Source organism: Podarcis muralis, chromosome 14 (genome assembly GCF_964188315.1).
Source record: "Podarcis muralis chromosome 14, rPodMur119.hap1.1, whole genome shotgun sequence".
NCBI classification, from domain to species: domain Eukaryota; kingdom Metazoa; phylum Chordata; class Lepidosauria; order Squamata; family Lacertidae; genus Podarcis; species Podarcis muralis.
Genome location: NC_135668.1, coordinates 46,141,662 through 46,169,195, shown reverse-complemented (window position 1 = coordinate 46,169,195; position 27,534 = coordinate 46,141,662). Strand labels below are relative to the sequence as shown.

The window sequence follows — 27,534 nt, the reverse complement described above, 5'->3', positions numbered from 1 at the left end:
CAGTTTATATACCTTCTTCCCCTGCTGGGCTGTGCACACGCATCCAGAGACTATGCCTTCAGGGAAGCAGCCTCTGCTCTTCCCTCTTCAGTCCCCTCCTGGTCCTGGGAGAGAGCGATGCAGGAGAGGGTGGAGAAGCACCCTGCCGTTCATTTGCTTGACCTGCCTCTCCCTCCTCTTCTTCCAACCCATCCTGTGCTCCCCCCTCCAGCTCTGAAACTCCCCCTGCTATTGAATCCTGGCTGGTGAGGTAAAGGTAAAGGGACCCCTGACCATTAGGTCCAGTTGTGACCGACTCTAGGGTTGCAACGCTCATCTCGCTTTATTGGCCGAGGGAGCCGGTGTACAGCTTCCGGGTCATGTGGCCAGCATGACTAAGCCACTTTCTGGCGAACCAGAGCAGCGCACCAAAACGCCGTTTACCTTCCCACCAAAGTGGTACCTATTTATCTACTTGCACTGGCATGCTTTCGAACTGCTAGGTTGACAGGAGCAGGGACCGAGCAACGAAGGCTCACCCCGTCGTGGGGATTCGAACCGCCGACCTTCTGATCGGCAAGTCCTAGGCTCTGTAGTTTAACCCACAGCGCCACCCGCGTCCCTCCTGGCTGGTGAAGTTCCCTGCAATTCACTGCCCCCCTCTGCCATGTCAGACTCCATCCCCCTTTCCCATGGCACACACTCGCCAGCGGCCCCTGACGCAGCCCTTCGTTTCTATTCCCTTTGCAGTTCAACAGCTTTGAACAGCTCTGCATCAACTTCACCAACGAGAAGCTGCAGCAGTTCTTCAACCACCACATGTTTGTGCTGGAGCAGGAGGAGTACAAGCGAGAAGGGATCGACTGGGTCTTCATCGACTTTGGTCTGGATCTGCAGGCTTGCATTGAGCTCCTGGAAAAGGTGAGCCTCTCTCACCAGCCTGAAGCATGGCCGGCCTCTGGTGGCTTGGCAGAGCCGGCCCAGACATGAGGCAAGTGAGGCCGCTGGTTCAGGCAGCAGAACTCGTCCCCTCAGGCAGCACACACCTTCCCCGCTGCCTCCACCAGTGACTGAGAAGTGCCGCCGCCATCAGCGCCAATTTGAGGCAAGACGGCGGCCATTTTGGATGAGATTTCACCCCAGATTGGCACGATCTTGCCCCAAATGGGCACCAATGGCGATGCTCCTTCGCCAGATTCAGGTGGGGCAAGGCACATGGCAGCAAGGCAAAGCAGTTATTTCTGTTTTGCCACAACCCCGCGCCTTAGCCTGCTGAGATAGTACTATCTGCACAGATTCTTAATATTCATCACTCCCTCCACATGTCCTTATTTTTTGCGCATTCATGATAAATCCCTACTCTGCCCTGACACTGAGGTCCAGCTCTGAGGGCCTTCTGGCAGTTCCCTCACTGCGAGATGTGAGGTTACAGGGAACCAGGTAGAGGGCCTTCTCGGTGGTGGCGCCCGCCCTGTGGAACACCCTCCCATCAGATGTCAAGGAAATAAAGAAATATCTGAAGACATCTGAAGGCAACCCTGTTTAGGGAAGTTTTTAATGTTTGATGTTTTAATCTGTTTTTAATCTGTTGGGAGCCACCCAGAGTGGCTGGGGAAACCCAGCCGGATGGGCAAGGTATAAATAAATTATTATTATTATTGTTATTGTTATTATTATTAAATTTATTTATTTTCACTGCTGACTTTGCAAACACTTTGCAGACACCAAGGAGGACTTACCGTATTTTTCGCTCAATAAGACGCACCAGACCATAAGACGCACCTAGTTTTTGGAGAAGGAAAACAAGAAAAAAAATATTCTGAATCCCAGAAGCCAGAACAGCAAGAGGGATCGCTGCGCAGTGAAAGCAGTGATCCCTCTTGCTGTTCTGGCTTCTGGGATAGCTGCGCAGCCTGCATTCACTCCATAAGACGCACACACATTTCCCCTTACTTTTTAGGAGGGAAAAAGTGAGCCTTATAGAGCAAAAAATACGGTATTTAAATCCAGGGCTAGTGTGTGTGTGTGTGTGTGTGTGTGTGTGTGTGTGTTTTCTTACTGGGCCCTCCTTCTCTCCAGCCCATGGGCATCTTCTCCATCCTTGAAGAGCAGTGTGTGTTCCCCAAGGCAACCGACGCTACTTTCAAAGCTGCTCTCTATGATAATCATCTAGGGAAGTCCCCCAACTTCCTGAAGCCCAAAGGAGGCAAAGGCAAAGGGGCCGAAGCCCACTTTGAGCTGGTGCATTATGCTGGCACCGTGAGTATTATTATTATTATTATTATTATTATTATTATTATTATTGTTGTTGTTATTATTTTTATTTTTATTTTTATTTTTATTATTATTATTATTATTTAATTAAATTTGTATACTGTTATAAGAATTCTAAGGTCTCAAATCTAGAATAAATGTTCATTAATGTACAAGGCAAACACATAAGTATATAAACCACATGTCTGGAATGAGGCTTGTATCCCAGCAACATCCTGAGGGCACCAGGTTTCGGAAGACAGAGCTAGGTGTTGCGGTCATGTAATTCCTGAGTGCCACCATGCCCACTTTTCCCTCTCCTTGTTGTCAGGAGTTCAGCCTACACTCGAGTAGGACCCTGGCAGAGACACAAGCCCGACTGGCATGTTCTCTCCCTCCTTGTCGATCGTTTGGGAGCTTCAAAAGCTTTCTTCAGCCCAAACATCACAGCGACCGATGCCAACCGACACCGGCACACTTAGGGATCCGCAGAGTTTGCGCATCATGCGCATGACAGACCTCAGCAACTCAGCATTTTGGCTAATCTACTTTATTTACATATAAACACACACGGAGCACTGCAACATGGCTCCCTCTCTCTCTAGCATCAGACAGCAAAGAGAAAGAACAAAGGACAATAGTCTCACTTCACAGAACACAGTAACACAAACATCCTGTCTCCATCACTTCCCACTCTGTTTAGTCAAAACATACACCGTCATGTGAAAGACAACAATCCCATGACTGCAATCACAGAGCAGGAATTCTAACACTTTCTTGCTCCAGGTGGGTTACAATATCACCGGGTGGCTGGAGAAGAACAAGGACCCCCTGAATGAAACGGTGGTGGGCTTGTTCCAGAAGTCCGGGATGGCCCTGCTCTGCACTCTCTTCAAAGAAGAGGAGGCCGCAGGTGCGTGGATCTCTTTGCTTGCATTTCCTATCCCAAACCCAGCGAACAACTCCGGTTAGGTTGTCTTATTTCCTGCTCACAACAACCCCACCAGGTAAGGTTAAGCTGAGAGAGCGTGACTTGCCCAAAGTCTCTCCGGTACGGTGTTCCGTCCACTATACCTGGTGTACTTCAGATATTGTGGACTGCCACGTCCATCAGGCAGTGTGGCGAAGTGGTTAGAGTACTGGATTCAGACCTGAGAGAAAGGAGTTCTAGTCCCCACTCTGCCATGAAGCTTAATGCCTGACTGTCTCTAAGGCTAACCTCCCTCACAGGGTTGTTGTGCTGCTGAGCTATGTGGCCCCTGTCCTTCCTTGACGGACAGTTCAGTCAGTAGAGCACAAGACTCTTAATTTTAGGGTTGTGTGTTCAAGACCACACTGGGCAAAAGATTCTTGCACGGCCGGGGGTGGGCCTAAATGACCCACGTAGTCCCTTCCAACTCTACAATTCTACGATTCTGTCAACTTGGAAATCTGTCTGCCTACAAATGTTGTTGTTGTAAAGTCACATTACCAAAACCCCACCAGAAACATTGTTTCTGCGAGTACCGTTGTACCTTGGATCCCAAACGCCCTGGAACTCGAACGTTTTGGCTCCCGAACAATCGAAACCTGGAAGTGATTGTTCCGGTTTGTGAACGTTCTTTTGGAACCTGAACATTTGATGGGGCTTCCGCTGCTTCTGGTTGGCTGCAGGAGCTTCCTGCAGCCAATCAGAAGCCACAATTTGGTTTTCGAACAGATCTGGAATGGATTCCGTTCAACTTCCAAGGTGCGGCTGTACTGAAATGGCTGCCTTAGTAACCCCTCAGCCTCTGAGGTGAAAATAGGGAAGCATCCTAGGTTTTGTGTATACATGAATTTATTTCCATATACACTTGAATCATCTTCAGTTCCATGTTTTCCTCAGCTGGAACAACCAAGAAGCAGAAAAGGGGGTCCTCCTTTATGACTGTCTCCAACTTCTATAGGGTAAGTCTCACCTGGTAAGAGAATGTTTAAAATTTTATTTTTTACCAACCACCAAAACATAAACAGTGAAACCTCCCAGGCGGCTGGTACATTGGGTATACATAATCATTAATAGCTTATTCAAATCAACCATATGTACAATTTTATATATGTTAACACTCCTCCATCCACAAGGTTTATTTAACTTTTAACATTTTAATTGCCCTAAATTGTTCAAACCTACACAAAAAATTCAATTTCTTCTCAAACCAATTCTCCTCTTTCTCACTGACCTTAAACCCTTTCATTCTGTGTATCTTCACAGTCAGATATTCTAAAATTATAATATTATTCAGTTTTGTCCTCCATTGGTTCACCCCCAACTCTTCTGCATTTTTCCAATTACTCGCTATAACCTGTCTGGCTGCAGTTATCATCAATTTTACCCATTTCCATTCCCCTTTTGTTTTTAACTCAGTGCTAAGCAGACTAATAAGAACCATTAATTTAGATATTCCCACCTTCCTACCCACAATTTCCGATATTTCTATACCAATCTGTTTCCAAAATTCATTAACTAAATTCTTACCTGGTAAGGGAACTCCACCTCTGTCATTGGCATCAGTGGATAGCCATGTGGCACTTCTTTTGCTTGTGTCTGTGTGTGTGTGTGTGTGTGTGTGTGTTGAGAACCAGCCAGAAACCCAGCAACTGGTGTGGTGACCTACAGTCGTGGAGCAGGGATGTTTGGCTCTGGAGGGCCTTCAGGATTGCTGGCAGGAAAAACGAAAGCATCCCTACCAGGCCAAGTTCAAGGTATTACCATTAGTGTATCAATGGCAGCCCTCCACTGCTTTGTGAGATATCTTCAAGAGAAGAAAAGGCTAAGGAATCAACCCTACACAAATCCAGAGTGAAGACCCTAAGATGGTTGGATGGCTCCTTATACGCCTCCTTCCATCAACTCCTGCAGCTGAGCTGGTGCCAAATGTCTTGCTCTGTTTTCCTTTGGACCACATCAGCAAGTCCAAGAGAGGGGGTCTTGTCATCTGGTCAACCCAGGACCTCCATGCACACTGCCCAGGTTTGCACCCCGGAGAGGTTACTTTGGTGCTGCTAACACAGCAGTTTGACTTCACCCCCGGAGGCGCACTCCATTGTCTCTCGAGAAAGACGGGTGCCCACAACAACCAAGCCCTTAACAACTTGGGACCGGTTTACCTGCAAGATCACCTGGCACCATGCCCACTCGGCTGCTTCTGTCTGGCACAAAGCCGGCACTGTGACAAATGTCACAGGATACCTGTTTAGCATTTGTAAGAAATTGATTGTTTCGTGTGGCAGCATCCGCCCTTCGAAACTCCCTGCCTATTGATCCCAGGCAGATGTCTTCACTGTACACTTTTCTGCACCTGCTAAACACATTTTTTCTTAGACAAGTCTGCCTGGATATGTAGAATGCTGATGCATGCCTTAATCTGATTTTAGTTTTTCTGAATGTTTTATATAGTTGTTTTTAACAGTTTTCACCAATGAGTTTACATTTTTGTGTAAACCACCTTGAGGTGTCTTCTTCTTCTTTGCAATCAAGCAGTATATAAATTTTATGAAATGAATGCAATATTCTCCCCCCACCTGAATAACCCCCTGTTCCATTTCCTCTTCCTGTTTCAGGAGCAGCTGAACAAGCTGATGACCACTTTACACAGCACAGCCCCTCATTTCGTCCGCTGTATCGTTCCAAACGAGTTCAAGCAGTCCGGTACGGAGCTTTGCTGTTCTTCTTTCCCTTTTAAAAATTGTAAATATAAAAAAGGTATATAAGGTAAAGGTAAAGGGACCCCTGACCATTAGGTCCAGTCGTGGCCGACTCTGGGGTTGCGTCGCTCATCTTGCTTTACTGGCTGATGGAGCTGGCGTACAGCTTCCGGGTCATGTGGCCAGCATGACTAAGCCGCTTCTGGCGAACCAGAGCAGCGCATGGAAACACCGTTTACCTTCCCGCTGGAGCGGTACCTATTCATCTACTTGCACTGGTGCGCTTTCGAACTGCTAGGTGGGCAGGAGCAGGGACCGAGCAATGGGAGCTCACCCCGTCGCGGGGATTCAAACCGCCGACCTTCTGATCGGCAAGCCCAAGGCTCAGTGGTTTAACCCACAGCGCCACCCACATCCCATAGGTATATAAGGAGGGCTGGTTAAATAACCATTCAGCACACTGTAAATAACAAACGAAAGAGGAGGAGGGAAGTCATCGGTTCTAGGCCAGATAATTTTTTTAATTCATTTATTTGATCGTACTTCTGTACTGCGTGCATTCAAAGGAATGTCACCAAGCAGTTTACAAAAGTAAAATGCATTTTAAACCAATCCCATAGTCTAACAGGGCAAGAAGAAGTCCAGTCCTAATGTTCTAGGAAACCCCGAGAAAACAAACAAGCAGTTACTAAAATAATGAATAAGGTCATGCATCCTCTTCCGTTTTTTTCTTTCCAGAAATTGCAGCAGCTATCCATTCCTATCAGACACATGGCCCTTTCTTGCACAGATATAATGGTTGTTTAGAATTTGGGGTGCTGCTGTTATGAATGAGTTAAGTTGACTTATTCATATCAGCAGCATCCTGAATTCTAAACAACCATTTGGGCAGAAGAGGAGACATTATTTTCCCCCAGTGTTGTCCCAGTTGATTTGGGAGGGGGGTCAGTTGACTGCATTCAGGCTGAAACATCTTGTTCCATGGAGCATCGTCCACTTGGCTTGGTGAATTGTCACGGGAAGCAAAGCATCCGAAAGACTGGCTCACGGAGGCTCTGATTCTCGACCCTTTCCCTCCAGCGCTCCACCATTTGCTTGAGCGCCTCTTCTTTAGTTTTCAAGGTAGCACCCTAATTCACTCAGCCCTGACTGAGCCAGTCTCGTTCCAAGCAACAGTCCCGCAGCAGTTTTTGCTCTTGCAGCCGTGAAATGGAAACGCCACGCTCTGTCTTTTGCAGGTGTGGTGGATGCACACCTGATCTTGCACCAGCTGGCCTGTAACGGCGTTTTGGAAGGTATCCGTATTTGCCGGAAAGGTTTCCCCAACAGGTTGCAGTACCCTGAGTTCAAGCAAAGGTGAATATAATCATCAATACGCCATCCATTTCTAGGGTGGGGATGGAATGCCTGTCACTCTCCTGGTGTTGATGAGCTACAACCCCACCTGGCCTGGTCATTGGCCATGTTGACTGGAACTGCCAGTCAGATGATGAACAACCAGACTGATCAAAATTCTCCTCCAGTCCCAGCAGAGCTACAGATGAAGTGTTTGTTGCACCCACTTCTCAGTAGTAGCTGCTAAGGGCGTGCAGGTGTCATGGACCGATTGGACGCAGAGGAATGGTGGGAGGAACCAGCTGGTAAACCCCCAGGGGGAAAAGGTTCAGAGCCAGGAGAGGGGTGGTGGGACGAGGAGGAGCGGTCAGAGGGAGAAGAGAGAGAAGCTTGGGTGGAGGAGGTGTTGGAAGCTGATGAGGTAACAGGCCTTAGTGAGCAGGGAGAGTCTGTGGCAGAGAGAAGGCCAGAAACAGAGGCAGAAGCTAAAGCAGGAGAGGAGGGAGGCCAAGTGGCAGAGATGAGTCAGGCTGGTGAAGAGTCCTGGGTGTCTCCTTCTCCTGCTGCAACAAGCTCCCCTCCGTCCTGGTCTCCCAGAACCAGAATAACAACAACAACAACAATAACAACGCTTTCATATTTATACACCTCCCATCTGGCTAGGTTGCCCCAGCCACTCATAGCTGTCAAGTGTCCCTTATTTGGCGGGACAGTCCCCTTTCCCAGCGCCATGTCCATTGCTGTCCCTTATCGATGAGGCTTCGTTTGGCTGCTGGCTGGGCTTTCTGCCTTTGACTCAGAGGAGCTCAGAAGTTGAACATACCTGTGCCCGGAAAATCCCTTATTTTGGCTGCTGGTCCCTTATTTTCAAATCTGTAAGTTGACAGCTATGCAGCCACTCTGGGTGGCTTTCAACAAATAATAATAATAATAATAATAATAATAATAATAATAATAATAAACATCAATCATTAATAGTAACCATCAGATACTATATGAAAAGTCGCAGTAACTTTAAAATAAGCAACTTATATCAAATAAAACAATATTCGACAATCCTTTAGAATCCAATAGCAAAGAGTAAAATTAAGCATCAAGAAATAATAATTAAACAGTTTATACTTACCAATTACAATAAAGAGTTACTAATTTATAATCAATAAAATAACAGGAAATCACAATGCATAAAATACCACAAAACATGCAAAACCACGCAAAAGGATCAGATTGAGAAACTAGAACACACAACCCATAAAATTATCTTTGAAAGCTATCCCTGAGCTACTCTCTTGCCAGCTGCTTCTCAGTGTCATGGTCTGGGGCTGGAGGGTGGGGCAAGGCAGGCGGAGAAGACATTGCCTGCAGAAAGTCGCTCAAACCTCAGAAGAGGCCTGAAGAGGGCGGAGGAGAGATTGGTGATGTGCAGGCGCAGTCTCTGGCTGCTTGGGGGAAAAACCCCTGGAAAGATGGGGACTTAGGCGTCTGTGGGGGACCTTCAGTTTCTGCAGCTGCTACATAGGAGCAAGTCTTACTAGAGATGAGCTGCTGTGCTCATTTGGCCTGACAATCCTGTGTTGATGCTGTTTTTGCTAATAAACTCCAGCTTGCTCCGTGTGATTTCCTGCTGGCTTGGTCCTGCCAGAAGGAGAGGCGTTGTGGCTCTCCAGGCATCCGAACCCAGCAGAACTTAGCACGAAAGAGAAGAGGGGGCTGGGGGAACTCAGTGTGGTGAGATGCATGGCAGCAGAATTCATCCCATGTCCTGCCATGATGCACTTCACGCCTTCTCCCTCCTCTCTCGATTAGCTCCCGTGATTGGCTGGGTTGGGGAGCTGGCAGAGCAGGGCTGGTCCCCATCTGTGTTGCCTTACTGGCTATTATTCTCCCCCATCACTTTGCTTAGCTGTTCTGTGGACCACCAGCCACCAGATTGTGGTTCTTGAAAGCCTCTGAGTGGCCACTTGTGTCTTTCTCTTGTCAGGTACCAGGTGCTGAACCCCAACGTGATCCCTCAGGGATTTGTGGACAACAAGAAGGCCTCAGAACTTCTCCTGGGATCTCTGGACCTGGGAGAGAATGAGTACAAAATTGGGCACACGAAGGTACGGCAGGCTTCAGTCTGGCCTTACTGTCCCTCTTTTCTTTCTTTCTTTCTTTCTTTCTTTCTTTCTTTCTTTCTTTCTTTCTTTCTTTCTTTCTTTCTTTCTTTCTTGGTTTTCACATATTACATTACAACACAGATATACCAAAGCCAAAGCCAACACCATTTCCTCTCCATCCCCTCATAAATTTACATTTATATTTCCTCAATCCATCATGTTATTCTTTTCTCCTTCCTCCCACTCTCCTCCGCCCCCACTCGATTTCCTCCACATTATACAATTTACAATAATCATAGCATTCTACAATCATCTCAGATCATCTGTATATTCTTCTTATCTTTCATTATTAATTTTTCTTCCATCCAGCACTTCACATGTTAATCTAGGCATATTAGTGTATCGTTTTTTGAGCAATATTTTGCCGTATATTCATCAAAACATTTCCACTCCTTTTTTAATTTTTGATTTGACTGATTTCTTATTATAGCAGTTAATTTTGCCAAAATTAAATATTCGTTTAGTTTACAAATCCAGTCCTCCTTTAAGGGTATAGTTTGTGACTTCCACCTAGCAGCAATCACTGTTCTAGCAGCCTTACTGTTCCCTTTGAGGGGAGCGGTTTCCCCCCCATCCACGGCTTCTTGTAGAAGAAGTGGTCTCTGTATCCTTCGAGATCATATGTGAAACAGAGCTTTGCAGGGTGAGCTGGCGGTGTGATCATTCTCCTGCCAGTGTCTTGATGGACTTGCTGCTCCTTGCTTTCAAAGGTCTTCTTCCGCGCTGGAATCTTGGCCAAGCTGGAAGACATGCGAGACGAGCGTTTGGCAAAGATCATGACTATGCTGCAGTGCCGGGGCCGGGGCTTCCTGATGAGGATTGAGTTCAAGAAGATGCTAGACAGGAGGTATAATAATAATAATAATTTATTATTTGTACCCTGCCCATCTGGCTGGGTTTCCCCAGCCACTCTGGGCGGCTTCGAACAAAGATTAAAAATACATCAAAATGTCACACATTAAAAACTTCCCTTCAGATGTTTTCTAAATGTCAGGTAGCTGTTTATCTCTTTGACATCTGCTGGAAGGGCGTTCCACAGGGCGGGCGCCACTACCGAGAAGGCCCTCTGCCTGGTTCCCTGTAGCTTTGCTTCTCACAATGAGGGAACCGCCAGAAGGCCCTCGGCGCTGGACCTCAGTGTCTGGGCTGAACGATGGGGGTGGAGACGCTCCTTCAGGGATACAGGACCGAGGCTGTTTAGGGCTTTAATGGTCAGCACCAACACTTTGAATTGTGCTCGGAAACGTACTGGGAGCCAATGTAGGACCGGTGTTATGTGGTCTCAGCGGCCACTTCCAGTCACCAGTCTAACTGCCGCATTCTGGATTAGTTGTAGTTTCTGGGTCACCTTCAAAGGTAGCCCCACGTAGAGCGCATTGCAGTAGTCCAAGTGGGAGATAACTAGAGCATGCTCCACTCTGGTAGTGCTTCCCTTGCCCTCTGTATCAGCCCTTTGCTACTTGGGAGAAACCCTTGTAGCTTGTGGTGCTGGGCCTGGCTAGCACAGTTCAATGTGGTGCCAGTGAAGGGGCTCTGTGAGCCAGGAAACCCCACCCCAGTTTAAATCAGGGGATGGGGAACCCCCAGTTTAAACTGGGAGATGGGGAACCCCCAGCCTGCAGGCCTAATTGTGCTTAGTGAGGGTCCTAATTAGGTCTGGCAAAGCCATTGCCCTCCAACACACACACCCCTGCCTCTGGCTGGATGCAGAGGAATGTTGGGGGGCACCAGCTGGGGAACCCCCAAAGGGAAGAAGGCTCAGAGCCCAGGGATTGATGGCGGGACGATGATGAGCGATCAGAGGCAGAAGAGGGAGCAGGAGGTGTCAGAAGCTGAAGAGGTAACAGGGTTTAGTGAGCAGGAAGAGGCTGGGACAGAGAGCAGTCCAGAGTCAGAAGGGAAGCTGGAGAGGGGCAAAAGGCAGAGATGAGATGTCTGCTGAAGAAGGCAATGGGTCTCCCCCTCCTGCTGTTACAAACGGCCCTCCCGCCTGGTCTCCCAGGACCAGAAGAGGTATGCAGAGGGCAGAGCAGAGACAGACTTTTGGCAGAGTCTCAGAAAGCTTGGGAAATACCCAGGGGAGTAGGCGTCGTAGGGAGCGGTGGGAAGGAGGGGACCTTCAGTCCTCGCAGTTGCCTCATTGGGGCAAGACCTACCGGGAAGAGTTGCTGTTCTCACTAGGCCTAGTCTCCTGAGCTTTGTTTCTTTGAATAAAGAGTTAATGTCACTGATGCCATGTGAGTTATCACTGACCTGCAACTGGCCCCCGCTTCAGGCACTGTCCCATATGTCAGTGGTTCTCAACCTGTGGGTCCCCAGATGTTGTTGGACTACAACTCCCATCATTCCTAGCTAGCATGACCAGTGGTCAGGGATGATGGGAGTTGTAGTCGAACAACATCTGGGGACCCACAGGTTGAGAACCACTGCTATATATGATGGCAGGTAAAGAACAGTTCCCCACTAATGGGCTGCTCTCGGTAGCGATCAGCTGATAGGTACTGTGAGCAACCCCTGTATAGGCCGGCACCATCAGCTGATGGGCACTGATGGGCACTGAGAGGGAGTCCCTTTGAGGTCGCCTCCGGATCTCGTGATGGTGTCAGGTGATGGACAGGTGGGTGGCTCCACCCATCTAATAATGTAGTCCCATTGTAGGTGGGGGTGGTAAGAATCTTCTGGTTGGGTTAAATCAGGGGGGCAGGGAACCTAGGTCCCTCCAGGTGATGATGGACTCTGCAACCCGTTTTTCCTTTCCATTGCAGGCTGGGCCTGATGCTTATCCAGAGGAATGTGCGCAAATTCTTGCAGATGCGGTACTGGGGCTGGTGGAAGCTGTATAACAAGGTGAGGCCAAGCAACCCAGCTCAGCATTGTGGGTCCAGGAGGGGAGGAGCTGGCTTGGTGACCGGGGCAATTCTGGAAAACAAGGAAACAGGAGGAGAATTTATCAGCCCCTTTGTTTGATGCTAAGGAGTCCCATTGTGAGTTTCGGTTAATTATTGACAGGGCAAAAGGGATGGAGCCGTTTCCCATCTGAAGGAACACCCTGAAAAGAAGCTGGGGTTTTGCTGTACAACACGGGAGCCGTGTGAAGTGCAAAATGTTTAAAAAATAAAATAAAAAATGCACTGCTTTATGAAAATGCCTTAAGGGATGCGGGTGGCGCTGTGGGTTAAACCGCAGAGCCTAGGACTTGCTGATCAGAAGGTCGGTGGTTCAAATCCCCGCAATGGGGAGAGCTCCCGTTGCTCAGTCCCTGCTCCTGCCAACCTAGCAGTTCAAAAGCACGTCAAAGCGCAAGTAGATAAATAGGTACCGCTCTGGCAGGAAGGTAAATGGCATTTCCGTGCGCTGCTCTGGTCCGCCAGAAGCGGCTTAGTCATGATGGCCACATGACCTCCGCCGGCTCCCTCGGCCAATAAAGCGAGATGAGCGCCGCAACCCCAGAGTCGGCCACGACTGGACCTAATGGTCAGGGGTCCCTTTACCTTTACCTATGAAAATGCCTTAGAGATTTATTTCCATTAAGCAGTTTATAAATTTCATTAATTCACCAAAATAAGAGGCTCCTTTTGTTCGTTTCTATATTTAAAAATGAACAGGTACGTGGTTTTTCAGCAGAGAGACCCCAAAGCAGCTCACCATTAGTAGTTAAAATCTAAGAGATCCAGAGATCCTGTGAGCAAAATGCTGGTAGAATTGGGAGGAAGGCTATTCCCCACCCCCCGCTTAATTCCCTCCCCCCCCCACCCGCACTGTAGTGTCATATTGAGGGAGATTCTTGTTATCTCGAGGAGCTTGGGATAGTGCCCACTGTTTGCTGCTCACATGCCCCATAATACTTAGAAATCCTGCATGTCTGGGCCTTTAAGTGACTCATTCTGTTTATGCCATAACCTCGTAGTTTCTCACGCCTTGTTCTATTGAGTTGGCACTGTGTGAGGATGTTAATCTTTTAAGATAAGGCTGGAATAAAGCACCTGGAATAAGGGAGTTGTTTCTGTTAACTTCCTGCCGATATTGGTTAGTCTTTCACTCTGGTGGGAAATGGATGTGCTACCCAGACACCAGCTACGGCTTATGTAACAGCATCAGTTACTTTGGTTGGAATGGATGTACTGTACAGTATAGTGTTGCAGGAATTTATGTATAGGTTGGAGGGGGGGGTTGCCCCTCCAGCAGATATCATACACATGCAGCCCACTACCAAAATCAGCACAATCACTTTTGTGACTTTTGTGATTTGTCCCCACAAAACACTTCATCACAGTTTCTTACAAATGTGACAATTCACTGATAAATGTCTCTATGTACTGGCTCACTCGGAAAACTTCAGAAATTCATATAGACATGTGAGCTCATTCAGCAGCCCCTCTGCCTGAGTGATAATTCCTGGCATCCTGATACCTGAGTGCCAGACAGGTAGCCATTCCAGAAATAAAAAACCCAGTTGAAGACAAAAGGGTGTGATTAACTTGGCTAGGAAACAGGGAAATGTAAATATCTCTTTTGTTACACTTGATGGGTGTTTGGTGGAGGGCAAGGAGAACCATGGGGCAGGGTTCAGGATGCTCAGATTACTGCCACCAGACCTCCCCTTTCATGATGTAACCATGATGTTTTAGTGATGTAGTTTGGGGGTGTGTAACATGGGGATAAAAGGGACGCGTGTGGCGCTGTGGGTAAAACCTCAGCGCCTAGGACTTGCCGATCGCATGGTCGGCGGTTCAAATCCCCGTGGCGGGGTGTGCTCCCGTCGTTCGGTCCCAGCGCATGCCAACCTAGCAGTTTGAAAGCACCTCCGGGTGCAAGTAGATAAATAGGGACCGCTTACCAGTGGGAAGGTAAACGGCGTTCCGTGTGCTGCGCTGGCTTGCCAGATGCAGCTTGTCACGCTGTCCACGTGACCCGGAAGTGTCTGCGCACAGCGCTGGCTCCCGGCCTATAGAGTGAGATGAGCACACAACCCTAGAGTCTGGCAAGACTGGCCCGAACTGGCAGGGGTACCTTTACCTTTACCTTTTTAACATGGGGATTAGCAGCTAATAAAAGTTTGGGTTCTCTTTTGTTTGGGGCTTCCATCTTGTTCCACCTTGTGGCAGGTGGAAGTCCTGTCGTGACAGTCTTCAATAAAGACCATGCCTACTGGCTGCTGTTTTGCTCTGGTATTCCTGGCTGGTGTCCTTGTTTTTTGTCCAAGGGAGCCCTCAGATTTCTCTGTTAACAACAGAAGCCCCCGAAACACATTTGTTAGGGAGAACTGCTGCACAGGCTGGACTTTGGAAGTTCTGTGTACCAGTTACCCCTCCAATACCATCTCCAGGCTTCACACCTGTTGTTGACAAAGTCCCCAGAAACCAAAGACTGAATAAGGGAATAACAGTGCTTTGTAACTTCTTTGGGCTATTTATTAAAATATTTAGCCTTCATCTGAATGTTCATTGTGTTCCAAATCATAAAAAAATGCCTCTTTGGCAATGCCTACATCTCTCTCACATCTGTTCCAGAAGATCCCATGGAACAAAGTAGGGGGTGATGTTGGTTAGGGGAGGAACTGGCAAAGTTCACCTTTCTCTCCCCCCCCCCCATCAGAAGGACCCTCTGCTGGATAAAATATCCTTCTGCAACGGGAAGGAACTTGACCGTTTGTGGAAGAGCAAGCCTGGATCTAAGAATTTTGATTTCCTGAGTTATTATGGCAAGGCAGGGATGGGCAACCTGCCTGCCCCCCCCCATGCTCACTTTGTGGCCCCGGGTCCCCTTCCCCATAGGTCAAACCTCTGCTGAATGTGGCCCGGCAAGAGGAGGAGATGAAAGCAAAGGAGGAGGAGCTGAGGAGCGCCATGTCCAAGACGCAGGAGCTGATGGACCGTGTCAAAGAGCTGGAAGAAAAGACAAACACCCTCAGCCAGGAGAAGAATGACTTGACCATCCAGCTGCAGGCCGTGAGTCAACAAAACACTTTGCAGGGCAGGGGTGAGAAAGCTCTGGCTTGTGGGACCAACATGGCCCCCAGGCCTCTCTAGCTGGCCCTTGGAACTCTTCCCGGGCCACGCCTCCAATCTGTCTTGCACCACATCTTCATTTAGTGTTTATGCTTGGCTGGAACGTGACTTTGAACTCAAGTAAGCAGTTCGAAAGCACATCAAAGTGCAAGTAGATAAATAGGTACCACTCCAGTGGGAAGGTAAATTGCATTTCTGTGTGCTGCTCTGGTTCGACAGAAGCGGCTTAGTCATGCTGGCCACATGACCCGGAAGCTGTCTGCGGACAAACGCCGGCTCCCTCGGCCTATAGAGCGAGATGAGCGCGCAACCCTAGAGTTGGTCACGACTGGACCTAATGGTCAGGGGTCCCTTTACCTTTAAGGTAGTCTCTATGGGAGTACGTATATTGTATTTAATTATGGGGTATCAGAGTTTTTAGGGGGCTAACCAGGCTGGGATAGATGGGATAGGAGGCTTGTTGGTTTCTGAATGTCTGACGTAGATTTTCAGTTTCGTTGTTCTGTATGGGACAATGACAATAAAGATTATCGCATCATGACAAAAATGTTTTCGCCCTGGGTACCACCTGACCTTGTTACGCCTCTGGTCCAGCTGTGATGGCACTGCATAGCCATCATGGCTGGTAACCATTGATAGCCCTCTCCTTCATGTATTTATCTAAATCCTCTTTTAAAGCCACCCAAATTGATGACCGCCTCCTGTGGGAGTTGAACACTGAATCTTCCAACATTCAGCTTCATTGGAGGGATGTGGCAGTAGCATCCAGGAAGAACTGGTCCTTGGGTCACCATTTGCCTGTCCCCTTTCAGGAGCAAGAGAATCTGATGGATGCTGAGGAACGCCTGACCCAAATGATGAAATCCAAGATGGACCTGGAGAGTCAGGTCTCAGATATGAAAGAACGCTTGGAGGAGGAGGAAGGTGCAGCTGCGTCTCTGGGCGCCAACAAGCGCAAACTGGAGGGAGAGCTCAATGATCTCAAGATGGACCTTGAGGGCCTAGAAACCACCCTCGCCAAGACAGAGAAAGAGAAACAGGTAAGTCTTCCTTGAACCTGGCGCCAAGCGGGAAATCGATTTTGGACATCCTTTCTCGATGCAGACTCTTGGGTTGCTGTTGGGTTGGGGGGAACCTGTGGCTTTTCAACAGTTAATAATTTCTGCCTAAAACATCGAAAGGAGGAGAGTGGATAAAGTTCAGTGCAGAGATTTGAGTTTCGATCTTGTGGGATCCTGATAAAATGGCAGGTTCCCTCTTTCGGTTGGCACCTGGTCTTGGATTTTGCAATGAATTAAACAAGCTGAGTCGTGGTTGGGCCTACATTATTAGGTCTCCCTTCTCCCCTCCAGGCTTTGGACCACAGAGTCAGAACCCTGACCACAGACCTTTCGGCACGGGAAGACGCTGTCACCAAACTCCAGAAGGAGAAGCGGGCTCTGGAGGAGTTGCACCAGGTAAGAAAGCCCAGTCGCAAGCTGTACCATAAAGACAAAGCAGAAAAAAAGATAAATATAGCCTGCCTTTCCAAGGAAATCTCTCTCAGAAGACCTTGTGCCACATCTGCATTGTACATTTAAAGCATTGCTATACTACTTTGACAGGCATGGCTTCCTCCAAAGAATTCTGGGAAGTGTAGTTTGTTGCAGGTGTTTATTAGGAACAATTGTCACTTAAAATGCAGATGAATTTTCCTGATTATTATTATTATTATTATTATTATTATTAAATAATGAAACTGCAAATTGCTGCAGAAATGTAGGAACTGAATGAAAGGGACCAATTTGCCCCACCCTACCAGGGACACGGGTGGTGCTGTGGGTTAAACCACAGAGCCTAGGACTTGCCGAACAGAAGGTCAGCAGTTCAAATCCCCGTGACAGGGTGAGCTCCCGTTGCTCGGTCCCTGCTCCTGCCAACCTAGCAGTTCGAAAGCACCTCAAAGTGCAAGTAGATAAATAGGTACCGCTCCGGTGGGAAGGTAAACGGTGTTTCTGTGCGCTGCTCTGGTTCGCCAGAAGCGGCTTAGTCATGCTGGCCACATGACCCGGAAGCTGTACGCCGGCTCCCTCGGCCGATAAAGCGAGATGAGCGCCGCAACCCCAGAGTCAGCCACGACTGGACCTAATGGTCAGGGGTCCCTTTACCTTTTACCAGGAAGGGAAGAGAGTGTGAATCCCCATCAGGATGCTGCCAACTCCTGTGCTGTGTCTATTGGTGTGTGTGTGTGTGTGTGTGTGTGTGTGTGTGTGTGTGTGTGTGTGACTTCTGTCAAAATTTCGAGAGCCAGAAAAAATTCTTGGATGGCCAGATCAGATCAGATGGCCTGATCTCAAAGAGGAACGCCCCCTGGCTTCTCTTTAGTTCCCTTTGGCCATGACAAGTTTCCCTTGTTCTCCGTCTCTCCTTAGAAAACTCTGGACGACCTTCAGGCTGAGGAGGACAAAGTGAATCATCTCACCAAAAACAACAGCAAACTTAGCACCCAGATACACGAGGTCAGTACCGATTGGACAACTGGGGTGCTGTCTTGATCTGCCATTGGGCTAGGGCACTTGTCACGCGAATAACGCCTTGAGATTCTACACTGTCCCGCCCTATGCACAGTGGATATGTGACTGGAAACCATGTGGCAATAGCAAAAGCGCAGGTGTGTGTGTGTGTGCACACGCATGCACACGCAGAGGGAAGGGCTTGTGACCTCCAGGAGCCCCAATAACATATAGTAGATTCAGGGCAAGCAAAAGAGATTGTTGCGCCCCTCTTCATTCCTCTTCGTGTTCTGGGAGACCGGTGAGGGCACAGAGAGCTGGTCACAGCAGGAGGGGGAGACTCCCTGGCTTCTTTAGCGACCTGGCTCATCTCTGCCTCTTGGCCCCACCTCCTCTCCTCTTCAGCCTCTGCTTCTGCCTCTGCTTCAGGACTGCTCTCTGCCACAGACTCTCCCTGCTCACCAAACCCTGTGGCCTCTTCAGCTTCCAACACCTCCTCTTCCCAGGCTTCTCTCTCTTCTCCCTCTGACTACTCCTCGTCATCCCACCACCAATCCCCAAGCTCTGAGCCCCTGGGGTTTCCCCAGTTGGTTCCTCCCACCATCCCTCTGCATCCAGCTGATCCATGACACTGGTCCACACGGTCCCCCTGGACCCTCATCTCCCAAGGTCCTAGTCTGGCACTCCACCACCCCCACACCGCCTCCCCGTGGTGCGTCTCCTTTCCGTTGTGACAAAGGAGTGTCATGTGTTCCACCTCGGTGGTTCCTTCCCATTGTCCTCTTTGCTTTTCTTCCCTTTGTAATTCACTTTTGGATTGATTTCTTCAACCAGCTGGAGGACAACTGGGAGCAGGAGAAGAAGATTCGTGCTGAGGTGGAGAAGGCCCGTCGCAAGGCTGAGGGCGACTTGAAGATGACCATTGAGAACCTCAACGAGATGGAAAGGGCAAAGCTTGATTTGGAGGAGGTGGTCAAGAAGTGAGTGAAGGCGTGTATCAGGCATGCGACACTGCAAGGAAGGCGGTTGGGAATTAAAGTAGGAGTGAACTGTGGGCTGGCCAGCAGAGAAACTAATAATAATAATAATAATAATAATAATAATAATAATAATAATAATAATATTTATACCCTCCCATTGGCTGGGTTTCCCCAGCCACTCTGCGCGCCTTCCAACAGAATACAGTGGTACCTTGGATTAAGTACTTAATTCATTCTGGAGGTCTGTTCTTAACTTGAAACTGTTCTTAACCTGAAGCACCACTTTAGCTAATGGAGCCTTCTGCTGCTGCCGTGCCGCTGGAGCACGATTTCTGTTCTCATCCTGAAGCAAAGTTCTTAACTCGAGGTACTATTTCTGGGTTAGCGGAGTCTGTAACCTGAAGCGTATGTAACCTGAAGCGTCTGTAACCCAAGGTACTGTATTAAAAACACTATAAAACACCAAACATTAAAAACTTCCCTAAACAGGGGATGTCTTCTAAAAGTCAGATAGTTTTTTATTTCCTTGACATCTGGTGGGAGGGCATTCCACAGGGCGGGTGCCACTACCGAGAAGGGCCCTCTGCCTGGTTCCCTGTAACTTCGTTTCTCGCAGTGAGGGAACCCCCAGAAGGCCCTTGGCACTGGACCTCAGTGTCCGGGCAGAATGATATGGATGGAGACGCTCCTTCAGGTATACTGGACCGAGGCCGTTTAGGGCTACCCATATATCTGAGTTAGCCAACAAGGTAGCATCCTGGTGTTGTAGAACTCCAATTCCCATCTCCCTTAACGATTAGTCATGCAGGGGCTGATGGGAATCTGAGTCTGACAGCATCTGGAGGGAAGACACATTCAATATATCACCAAGATGTGCTAAGAAAAAGTTGAAGGCACTCAAAACTGTTGCCATACTAAGTTTTCCTAGACTCCAACTCCCATAATCCCTGGGGTTTGTGGCAATTGGAGTCCAACCACACCCGGAGGGCCACAGCTTGCTAATGGCTTGTTACACAGATGTCTCCTAGCGATTTACAACATATTTGAAAACATAAGCATAAATACATTATAATATTAATTTGAGAAACGCAAACCTGAATGCACATCGAGATGAACAAAAGAACACCTCACTGTATCAGCGACAGGAAGGTTTGGCAAGTACCCCAACAGCAAAAAAAGAGAGCATCATCTTAGTCTTGGAGGAATAATAGAATTGCAGAGTTGGAAGGGACCACAACGGGGGTCATCTAGTCCAACCCCCTGCAATGCTAGAATCTTCTGCCCAAACATGGGGCTCAAACCTACAACCCTGACATTAAGAGTCTCATGCTCTACTGACTGAGCTAAGGTAAGCCTTTTCCTGGCAGTGAAAAGATATCCGTGAAGGTGCCAGGCGGACCTTCCTGGGGAGAGTGTCCCACAGACAGGGAGCCACAACAGAGAAGGCCCTCTCCCTTGCCATGTATCTGGAATAGGGAAGTTGTTGCCTTCCAGATATTGTTACTTGGATCGTGTCCAAGGCTGATGGGAGTTGGAGGCAAACAATATCTGCAGAGCCACAGGTCCCCTGTCCCAGGTATACATGGCCAAGGTGATAGCATTCCTTCTGTTTGAAGGGTTTGGATTTGATATCCTGCTTTATCACTACCCTAAGGAGTCTCAAAGCGGCTAACAATCTCCTTTCCCTTCCTCCCCCACAACACACACTCTGTGAGGTGAGTGGGGCTGAGAGACTTCAAAGAAGTGTGACTGGCCCAAGGTCACCCAGCAGCTGCATGTGGAGGAGTGGGGAAGCGAACCCGGTTCACCAGATTACGAGTCCACCGCTCTTAACCACTACACCACATCTTCCCTTGCAGGCGAGACATGGAAATCAACTCTATCACCGGCAAAGTGGAAGATGAGCAGTCCCTGAACTCCACACTCCAGAGGAAACTGAAGGAGCATCAGGTAGAAGAGAAAGAGGCTGAGGGAGGCAGAAAGAACAGCCTTCTTTGGTAGCTTTTCTGCTTTTACTCTTTGCCTTAAATACAAGCCTCATGATCCTCGCATGTCTTTCTCATAGGCCCGGATTGAAGAGCTGGAGGAAGAACTTGAAGCAGAACGTTCTATAAGGGCAAAGGTATTTTTTTTTAACCCCCTTTTCAACAGCCAATGACATGAATCAGTTGTGCACATTGTTGTTAAACGCTTCGACGCTTGCCCTCACAACAAACCTGTAAGGTCGGCCATTGCAATCTCCATTTTACAGACTGGACAACTGAAGCCAGACGCTAGATAGTAATCCGAAGGCCCCCAGGGAGTTCATGGGCCAACTGGAATCTGAGCCCAGATCTCCTGAGCCTGACATTCAATCCAGCAGATTGCACTGAGTCTCATTTAGTGTAATTACAATCAGGTACAGTGGTACCTCGGGTTACATATGCTTCAGGTTACAAACTCCGCTAACCCAGAAATAGTACCTCAGGTTAAGAACTTTGCTTCAGGATCAGAACCGAAATTGTGCTCCGGCGGTGCAGCAGCAGGAGGAGGCCCCATTAGCTAAAGTGGTGCTTCAGGTTAAGAACAGTTTCAGGTTAAGAACGGGCCTCCGGAACGAATTAAGTACTTAACCCGAGGTACCACTGTACTTGTAAAAACAAAAAAGAAGAAGAAGTTTCAAATGGGCAACTTTGGAAGAGTTTTGTTTGAAATCAGCTAAAGAACAAAACAGGATATATCAGCCCATTAAAGATGCCTAGGTGGGGTAATGTAGAGTTTAATATTTTCAGAATTATAGAGTTGAGAGCAACTCTGAGGATCATCTGGTCCAGTGCAGGAATCTCAGCTAAAGCATCCATGGCAGATGGCCATCCAAGTCTCTGCTTAAAAATCTCCAAGGAAGGAGAGTCCACACCTCCTGAGGGAGCCCATTCCACTGCCAAACAGCTCTTACTTCAGAAAGTTATTCCTGATGTTTAGTCGAATTCTCCTTTCTTGTCACTTGAAGCCATTGGTTTAGGTCCTACTCTCCAGAGCAGGGAAAAACAAACTCGCTCCATCTTCCATGGGACAGCCCTTGAGATATTTGAAGGTGGCTCTCATATCTCTTCCCAGTCTCATCTTGTCCAGGCTAAACATACCAAGCTACCAAGCTTCTGCTACTGTTCCTCATAAGGCCTAGTTTCCAGACCCTTGATCATCTGGCTTGCCCTCCTCTGCACACGTTCCAGCTTGACAATATCCTTAAATTGTGACTTAGTTTGTCCTTTTAACTGATGCATTAGTTAGTTTACTATTACAGTGGACCCTCTGGATACGAACTTAATTCAATCCAGGGGTCTGTTCGCACCCGGAAAATCACATAAATAGAGGTGCGCTTCTGCACACGCACGCAGCGCAATTGAGCGCTTCTGTGCATGCGCACGGGGAGAAACCCGGAAGTATACATTTCCGGGTTTGCTGTGGCTGTAACCTGAAGATTCCATATCTAGAGGGATATGTAAGTAGAGGTATGACTGTATTATTATTATTATTATTATTATTATTATTATTATTATTATTATTATTATTATTATTTATTCCTAACTACACCGAGCTGTCCAGGGGTCATCAAGGCATGTTGGAGGTGCAAAATTAAATGAACAAACCAGTATTAAGATGTGTTCTTTCCCAAACTTCCTTCAGGTTGAGAAGCAGCGCAGTGACATCTCCCGGGAACTGGAAGAGCTCAGTGACAGACTGGAAGAGGCTGGCGGGGCGACAACCTCTCAGGTATGCAGGAGCCAAGACAGAGGAGCCATTCAACCCAGTATGCAGATGAAAGGTCAGGGTGGTCACTCGCTCCCTCTATCCCTTTCTGCCTCCAGATTGAGCAGAACCGCAAGCGGGAGGCCGAGCTGCTGAAGCTCCGCCGGGAGCTGGAGGAGGCTGCCTTGCAGAGTGAGGCCACGGCTTCCACCCTCCGCAAGAAGCACACGGACGCCATGGCGGAGATGACTGAGCACCTTGAGAACCTGCAGAGGGTGAAGTCCAAGCTGGAGAAAGACAAGCAGGTCATGAAGGCCGAGATTGAAGACCTCAGCGCCAGCATGGAGACCATCCAGAAGTCCAAGGTAGGGTTAGTTTCTCCCGTTCGCAAAGACTTGGGTGCTCTTGAAAAGGTAAGAAGGATGTGAGCACCTCTTTGCTTTATATACCATCCACTCCACGTCTTCTGCAGATGAATGCTGATGCTCATGTCCGCAAGCTGGAAGACAACCTGTCTGAAGCCAATGCAAGGCTGGCCGAGATGGAGAAGAACCAAGCGGAAATTAATGCGATCAGGAGCAGGCTCCAAGGTCAGGATCTTTCTGGACTGATTCGGTTGCCTGCAATGTTGCGTCCAACTCATTCTTGGGCTGGATCTATACTGATTGTAAAAAACGCTTTTAAAGTGTTATATAGCTCTCAATGCAATTTTACATTACATTGCTCTACAGCAACCTCTGGTGTCACATGTTTATAACACATTTATTACATTTTAACTGAAAAAAATTCCTTCCAGTAGCACCTTAAAGACCAACTAAGTTAGTTCTTGGTATGAGCTTTCGTGTGCATGCACACTTCTTCAGATAGATAGATGGTATCTGAAGAAGTGTGCATGCACACGAAAGCTCATACCAAGAACTAACTTAGTTGGTCTTTAAGGTGCTACTGGAAGGAATTTTTTTTGTTTTGACTATGGCAGACCAACACGGCTACCTATCTGTAACTACATTTTAACTGATTAGTTCAGGCTTCCTCAGCCTCGGCCCTCCAGATGTTTTGAGACTACAATTCCCATCATCCCTGACCACTGGTCCTGCTAGCTAGGGATCATGGGAGTTGTAGGCCAAAAACATCCGGAGGGCAAAGTTTGAGGAAGCCTGGACTGTTTATTTAGTCCTTGGTATTCATATGCTGCCTAGCACTGCAGCAGACCTTTCTCCTTTATCTCCCTTCCTTTTCCTTCATTCTCCCTTCTTGAATCAGGAGGCATTGGAATCTTGCTAAAATTGAAGGGCTTTCAAACAGCCCAGGGCTGCTCTCCCAGCCTCTGAAAACCAGAGGCTGAAACACCAGCACAAAGCTGCTTTAAAGCCCTTTGCAAAAGGGCTTTCAAGCAGCCCACAGCTGCTGTTGCAACCTCCACAGGAGTGCAGGGCTGCTTGAAAGCTCTTTAGCTGGCTTTCATTCTTTTTTACGGGCTTTCTTTGGCTGTGCACACCTGTTCCCAGAGGGGAACTGGCAGGCACAGCTGACACAGCAGGATTTAACCTCGCTCAATTGCTGACAAGCAGGTGTTAAGGTCTGCTGTTTTGTTGTGTACACATGTTCTCTTCTGGCACAGCCAAAGCAAGCAAGTGAAATGCAGCGTCTTTCTCCCCTCACCAACCCTGTGATTGACGTCTCTCCAAACGTGGTGCTTAGGGCCAGCAATGCACTTAGGAACCCCAGAACAAAGGGGTTTGACAGGTGACCAGGACCACCAGCCAGTCGTGTGACACCACACAACCATGTGACGTCAACCCGCCTGTCAAATTTGGCTTGTGAGGCAGAAAGATTCTCTGCCCCTATCGCAGACCCTTAAGCCTGGGCTTTCCCGCTACTTTCTGCTACAGCTGAGAACAGTGAGCTGAGTCGGGAGCATGAGGAGAGCCAGACGAGGCTGAACCAGATTCTCCGCGTCAAGACGTCCCTCACCTCCCAGGTGGACGACTTCAAGCGGCAGCTGGACGAAGAGTCCAAGGTAAAGATGGGTGAATAATTGTATAGAAAAACATGCATGCCTCATTCAGAACTGCTGACCAGCGCCCCCTTGGGATGAGCGGCAGAAGCGCAGCCTCTCAGTATAAGAACCTTCTGTCAGGAATGCTGCCCCATGTGGTGGACTCCATAACTGCAGCATGTTGAAGATCTCAACTGGTTCGCTATTGTTCCTTATTCCTGCCTTAAAGGGTAGGTCCTTTGCCATGGAGGGTGGCACTCTGGCTCTTCCCCAATCAAACCTTCCAGCCCCATGTGGCGAGAAACGTCACTGCAGCTTCGCAGTGTAGAACCTTCTGGACTGACTGACCCAGGCTGGCCATTGGCTCTTCCTGGGCAGAACAGAGTATAAGAAGACTTCCTGACTCAATGGCACTTTGTTTAAGCACCAATAATTATCTGAGCTGTGGCAAGTCTTGTGCTTCTGGGCTTGCTCTGTGGCCCTGATCCCAGTTTGGTTCTCCAGTCCAACCTTCTGGTTGACGTCCTAATCTTCATTGGTCTTATTTCCTGGCTCCTGACAGCTACCTCTGGCCCAGACCTGACATGTCTTCATAATTATCATGGACTACAATTTTCCCTTTAAAACAAAACAAAACAAAAGATTGCCAGTATGCAGCCAGAGTCAGCAATTTGCTTTTTCTCATAGGAGTGCATCACATTCCGGTTCACCGAGAAGGAGGGTGCTTTGCATAGAATCATAGAATTGTAGAGTTGGAAGGGACCTTGAGGGTCATCTAGCTCAACCCCCTGCAATGCAGGAATCTCATGTGCTGAGTATCCATGGCATGTGGCCATCCAACCTCTGCTTATAAACCTCCAATGAATGGGAGTCCACTGCCTTCTGAGGGAGTCTAGCAATGAATGAATGAGAGTCCATCACCTTCTAGCAGGACTGAGGGAGTCTAGAGTCTACCACCTTCTGAGGGAGTCTAGCAATGAATGAAAGTCCACCACTTTCTGAGGGAGTCTAGCAATGATTGAGAGTCCACCACCTTCTGAGGGAGTCTACCAATGAATGAGAGTCCACCACCTTCTGAGGGAGTCTAGCAGGACTAGTGGTCAGGGATGATGGGAATTGTAGTCCCAAAACAGCTAAAGGTCCAAGTTTGGGAAACAATGATGTAAGTTGTAGCCCAACATCTGGAGGGTCAAAGTTGAGCCACTCCTGGTGTGAAGAGTGTACCTATGGACCTCTCCATACACTCTGATCACCTGGGCTTACCAGGGTCGAGCCATGTAGGGCTGAAGGGCAGGGTAGAAATTTTAAGTAGAGGAACTAAATGGGAAACTGTACTAAGCAGCTATGGCTTTGGTGTCTGTAGGCTCGGAGCGCCGCCGTGGTAAGTCTGGCCAACACCAAACACGACCTGGACCTGATCAAAGAGCAGCTGGAGGAAGAGCAAGGCGGCAAAGCAGAGCTGCAACGCTTGGTCTCCAAGCTCAACACCGAAGTCACCACGTGGAGGACCAAATATGAAACGGATGCCATTCAGAGGACGGAGGAGCTGGAAGAGACTAAGTGAGCATGATTTTGGGGAGAGGGAGGGGGCTCCTGGTCAACCTTCTGATGGCCATATGCTAGTGTTGGTCAGAGCCAGAGACAAGTGGGTGGAACAATACGTGTAAATTATACTTTTGTACAGTAGGCAAAGCGGGTGGCGCTGTGGGCTAAACCACAGAGCCTAGGACTTGCCGATCAGAAGGTTGGCGGTTCGAATCCCTGCAGCGGGGTGAGCTCCCGTTGCTCGGTCCCTGTTCCTGCCAACCTAGCAGTTCGAAAGCACGTCAAAGTGCAAGTAGATAAATAGGTACCGCTCCGGCAGGAAGTTAAATGGCGTTTCTGTGCACTGCTCTGGTTCGCCAGAAGCAGCTTAGTTATGCTGGCCACATGACCCGGAAGCTGTACGCCGGCTCCCTTGGCCAATAAAGCGAGATGAGCATCGCAACCCCAGAGTCGGTCACGACTGGACCTAATGGTCAGGGGTCCCTTTACCTTTACAGTAGGCACACACATACCACTTCCTCTTTCTATCCTCTGTCCAGGCAAGGAAAGGGGATTATAAACAACACTTTCCAACCACAGGAAAATACTCAAGCAGGGTGCAAAGGAGAGCTGGCCTGGAGGTGTCCCAAGGGCCAGACAAGAAGGAATGTAGGAATTGGGCTTTTGGTGTGTTTGCACCTTCCCTGGAATATGAGACAGACGCTGTCCGTGGCGGAGGAAGAGGAGTGCGGGGGGAGCGCACCGCCCCTGGCAACGCAATCCCTCTAGGGTGCCATCGCGGCTGCTCCCCTGCCTGCGCTGGGCACCATGCCCTCACAGGCGGCATTCCACACCCCCGGGATGCGCACCAGCCCCCGCCCCTGCTTGCTCTCCGCCCCCTGGTGCCGGAGCATGAAGCTCGACCACTGGATGCTGCCGCTGTCGTCTTTCCATTCCTTTCCTCTTTCATCAAGTCTTTTAAGCAGAGATTTTCCCCAGTCTGAATCTGCACTGGAACTATTTTTAAAACTCTATTTATATGTGGAATTGCGTTGAAATGTTTGTGTGTGTGTTTTTTATAAATGGAAGTGCTTTGTTTTCCAGTTGTTCATAATTTTATTTGTTCGACAACTTATCATTCTGTTGTCGCCTGCGCTGGGACAAAGGTTCCATAATAAACACGAAATATCCCCTGCTCTTTATGGTGCCCAGTATCTATCTTGGGGAATAGCCGATGTGCCGTCCGCATGTTGCTGGAACTCCCAACAGTCGTTGGCCCCTGCCAGCCTGGTTAGGGCTGATGGGAGTTGTAGTCCAGCAACATCCGGGGTGCCAGAGGGTCTCCCATCCCCACATGGAGGGCTTTAAGACAGGCACGTTGAATTCGGTCTGGAAATCGGCTTGGAGCAA

The 27,534-nt window shown here is 48.5% G+C and overlaps 1 protein-coding gene across 1 annotated transcript in view; it reads left to right on the top strand.

Annotated features, from left to right (window-relative positions):
• The window catches only part of MYH16 (myosin heavy chain 16), a 55,928-nt gene that overhangs the window by 15,781 nt on the left and 12,613 nt on the right, over positions 1-27,534 (top strand). The window contains exons 13-33 of the mRNA XM_077918623.1: positions 730-900; positions 2,059-2,238; positions 3,019-3,145; positions 4,100-4,161; positions 5,815-5,902; positions 7,137-7,254; positions 9,215-9,335; positions 10,103-10,239; positions 12,158-12,239; positions 15,167-15,340; positions 16,213-16,440; positions 16,753-16,857; positions 17,812-17,898; positions 18,727-18,872; positions 20,732-20,822; positions 20,938-20,994; positions 22,539-22,625; positions 22,721-22,966; positions 23,074-23,191; positions 24,494-24,621; positions 25,964-26,160. Of these exons, the coding sequence (XP_077774749.1) occupies positions 730-900; positions 2,059-2,238; positions 3,019-3,145; positions 4,100-4,161; positions 5,815-5,902; positions 7,137-7,254; positions 9,215-9,335; positions 10,103-10,239; positions 12,158-12,239; positions 15,167-15,340; positions 16,213-16,440; positions 16,753-16,857; positions 17,812-17,898; positions 18,727-18,872; positions 20,732-20,822; positions 20,938-20,994; positions 22,539-22,625; positions 22,721-22,966; positions 23,074-23,191; positions 24,494-24,621; positions 25,964-26,160 (2,750 nt within the window). The remainder of the gene's footprint in view (positions 1-729; positions 901-2,058; positions 2,239-3,018; positions 3,146-4,099; positions 4,162-5,814; positions 5,903-7,136; positions 7,255-9,214; positions 9,336-10,102; positions 10,240-12,157; positions 12,240-15,166; positions 15,341-16,212; positions 16,441-16,752; positions 16,858-17,811; positions 17,899-18,726; positions 18,873-20,731; positions 20,823-20,937; positions 20,995-22,538; positions 22,626-22,720; positions 22,967-23,073; positions 23,192-24,493; positions 24,622-25,963; positions 26,161-27,534) is intronic.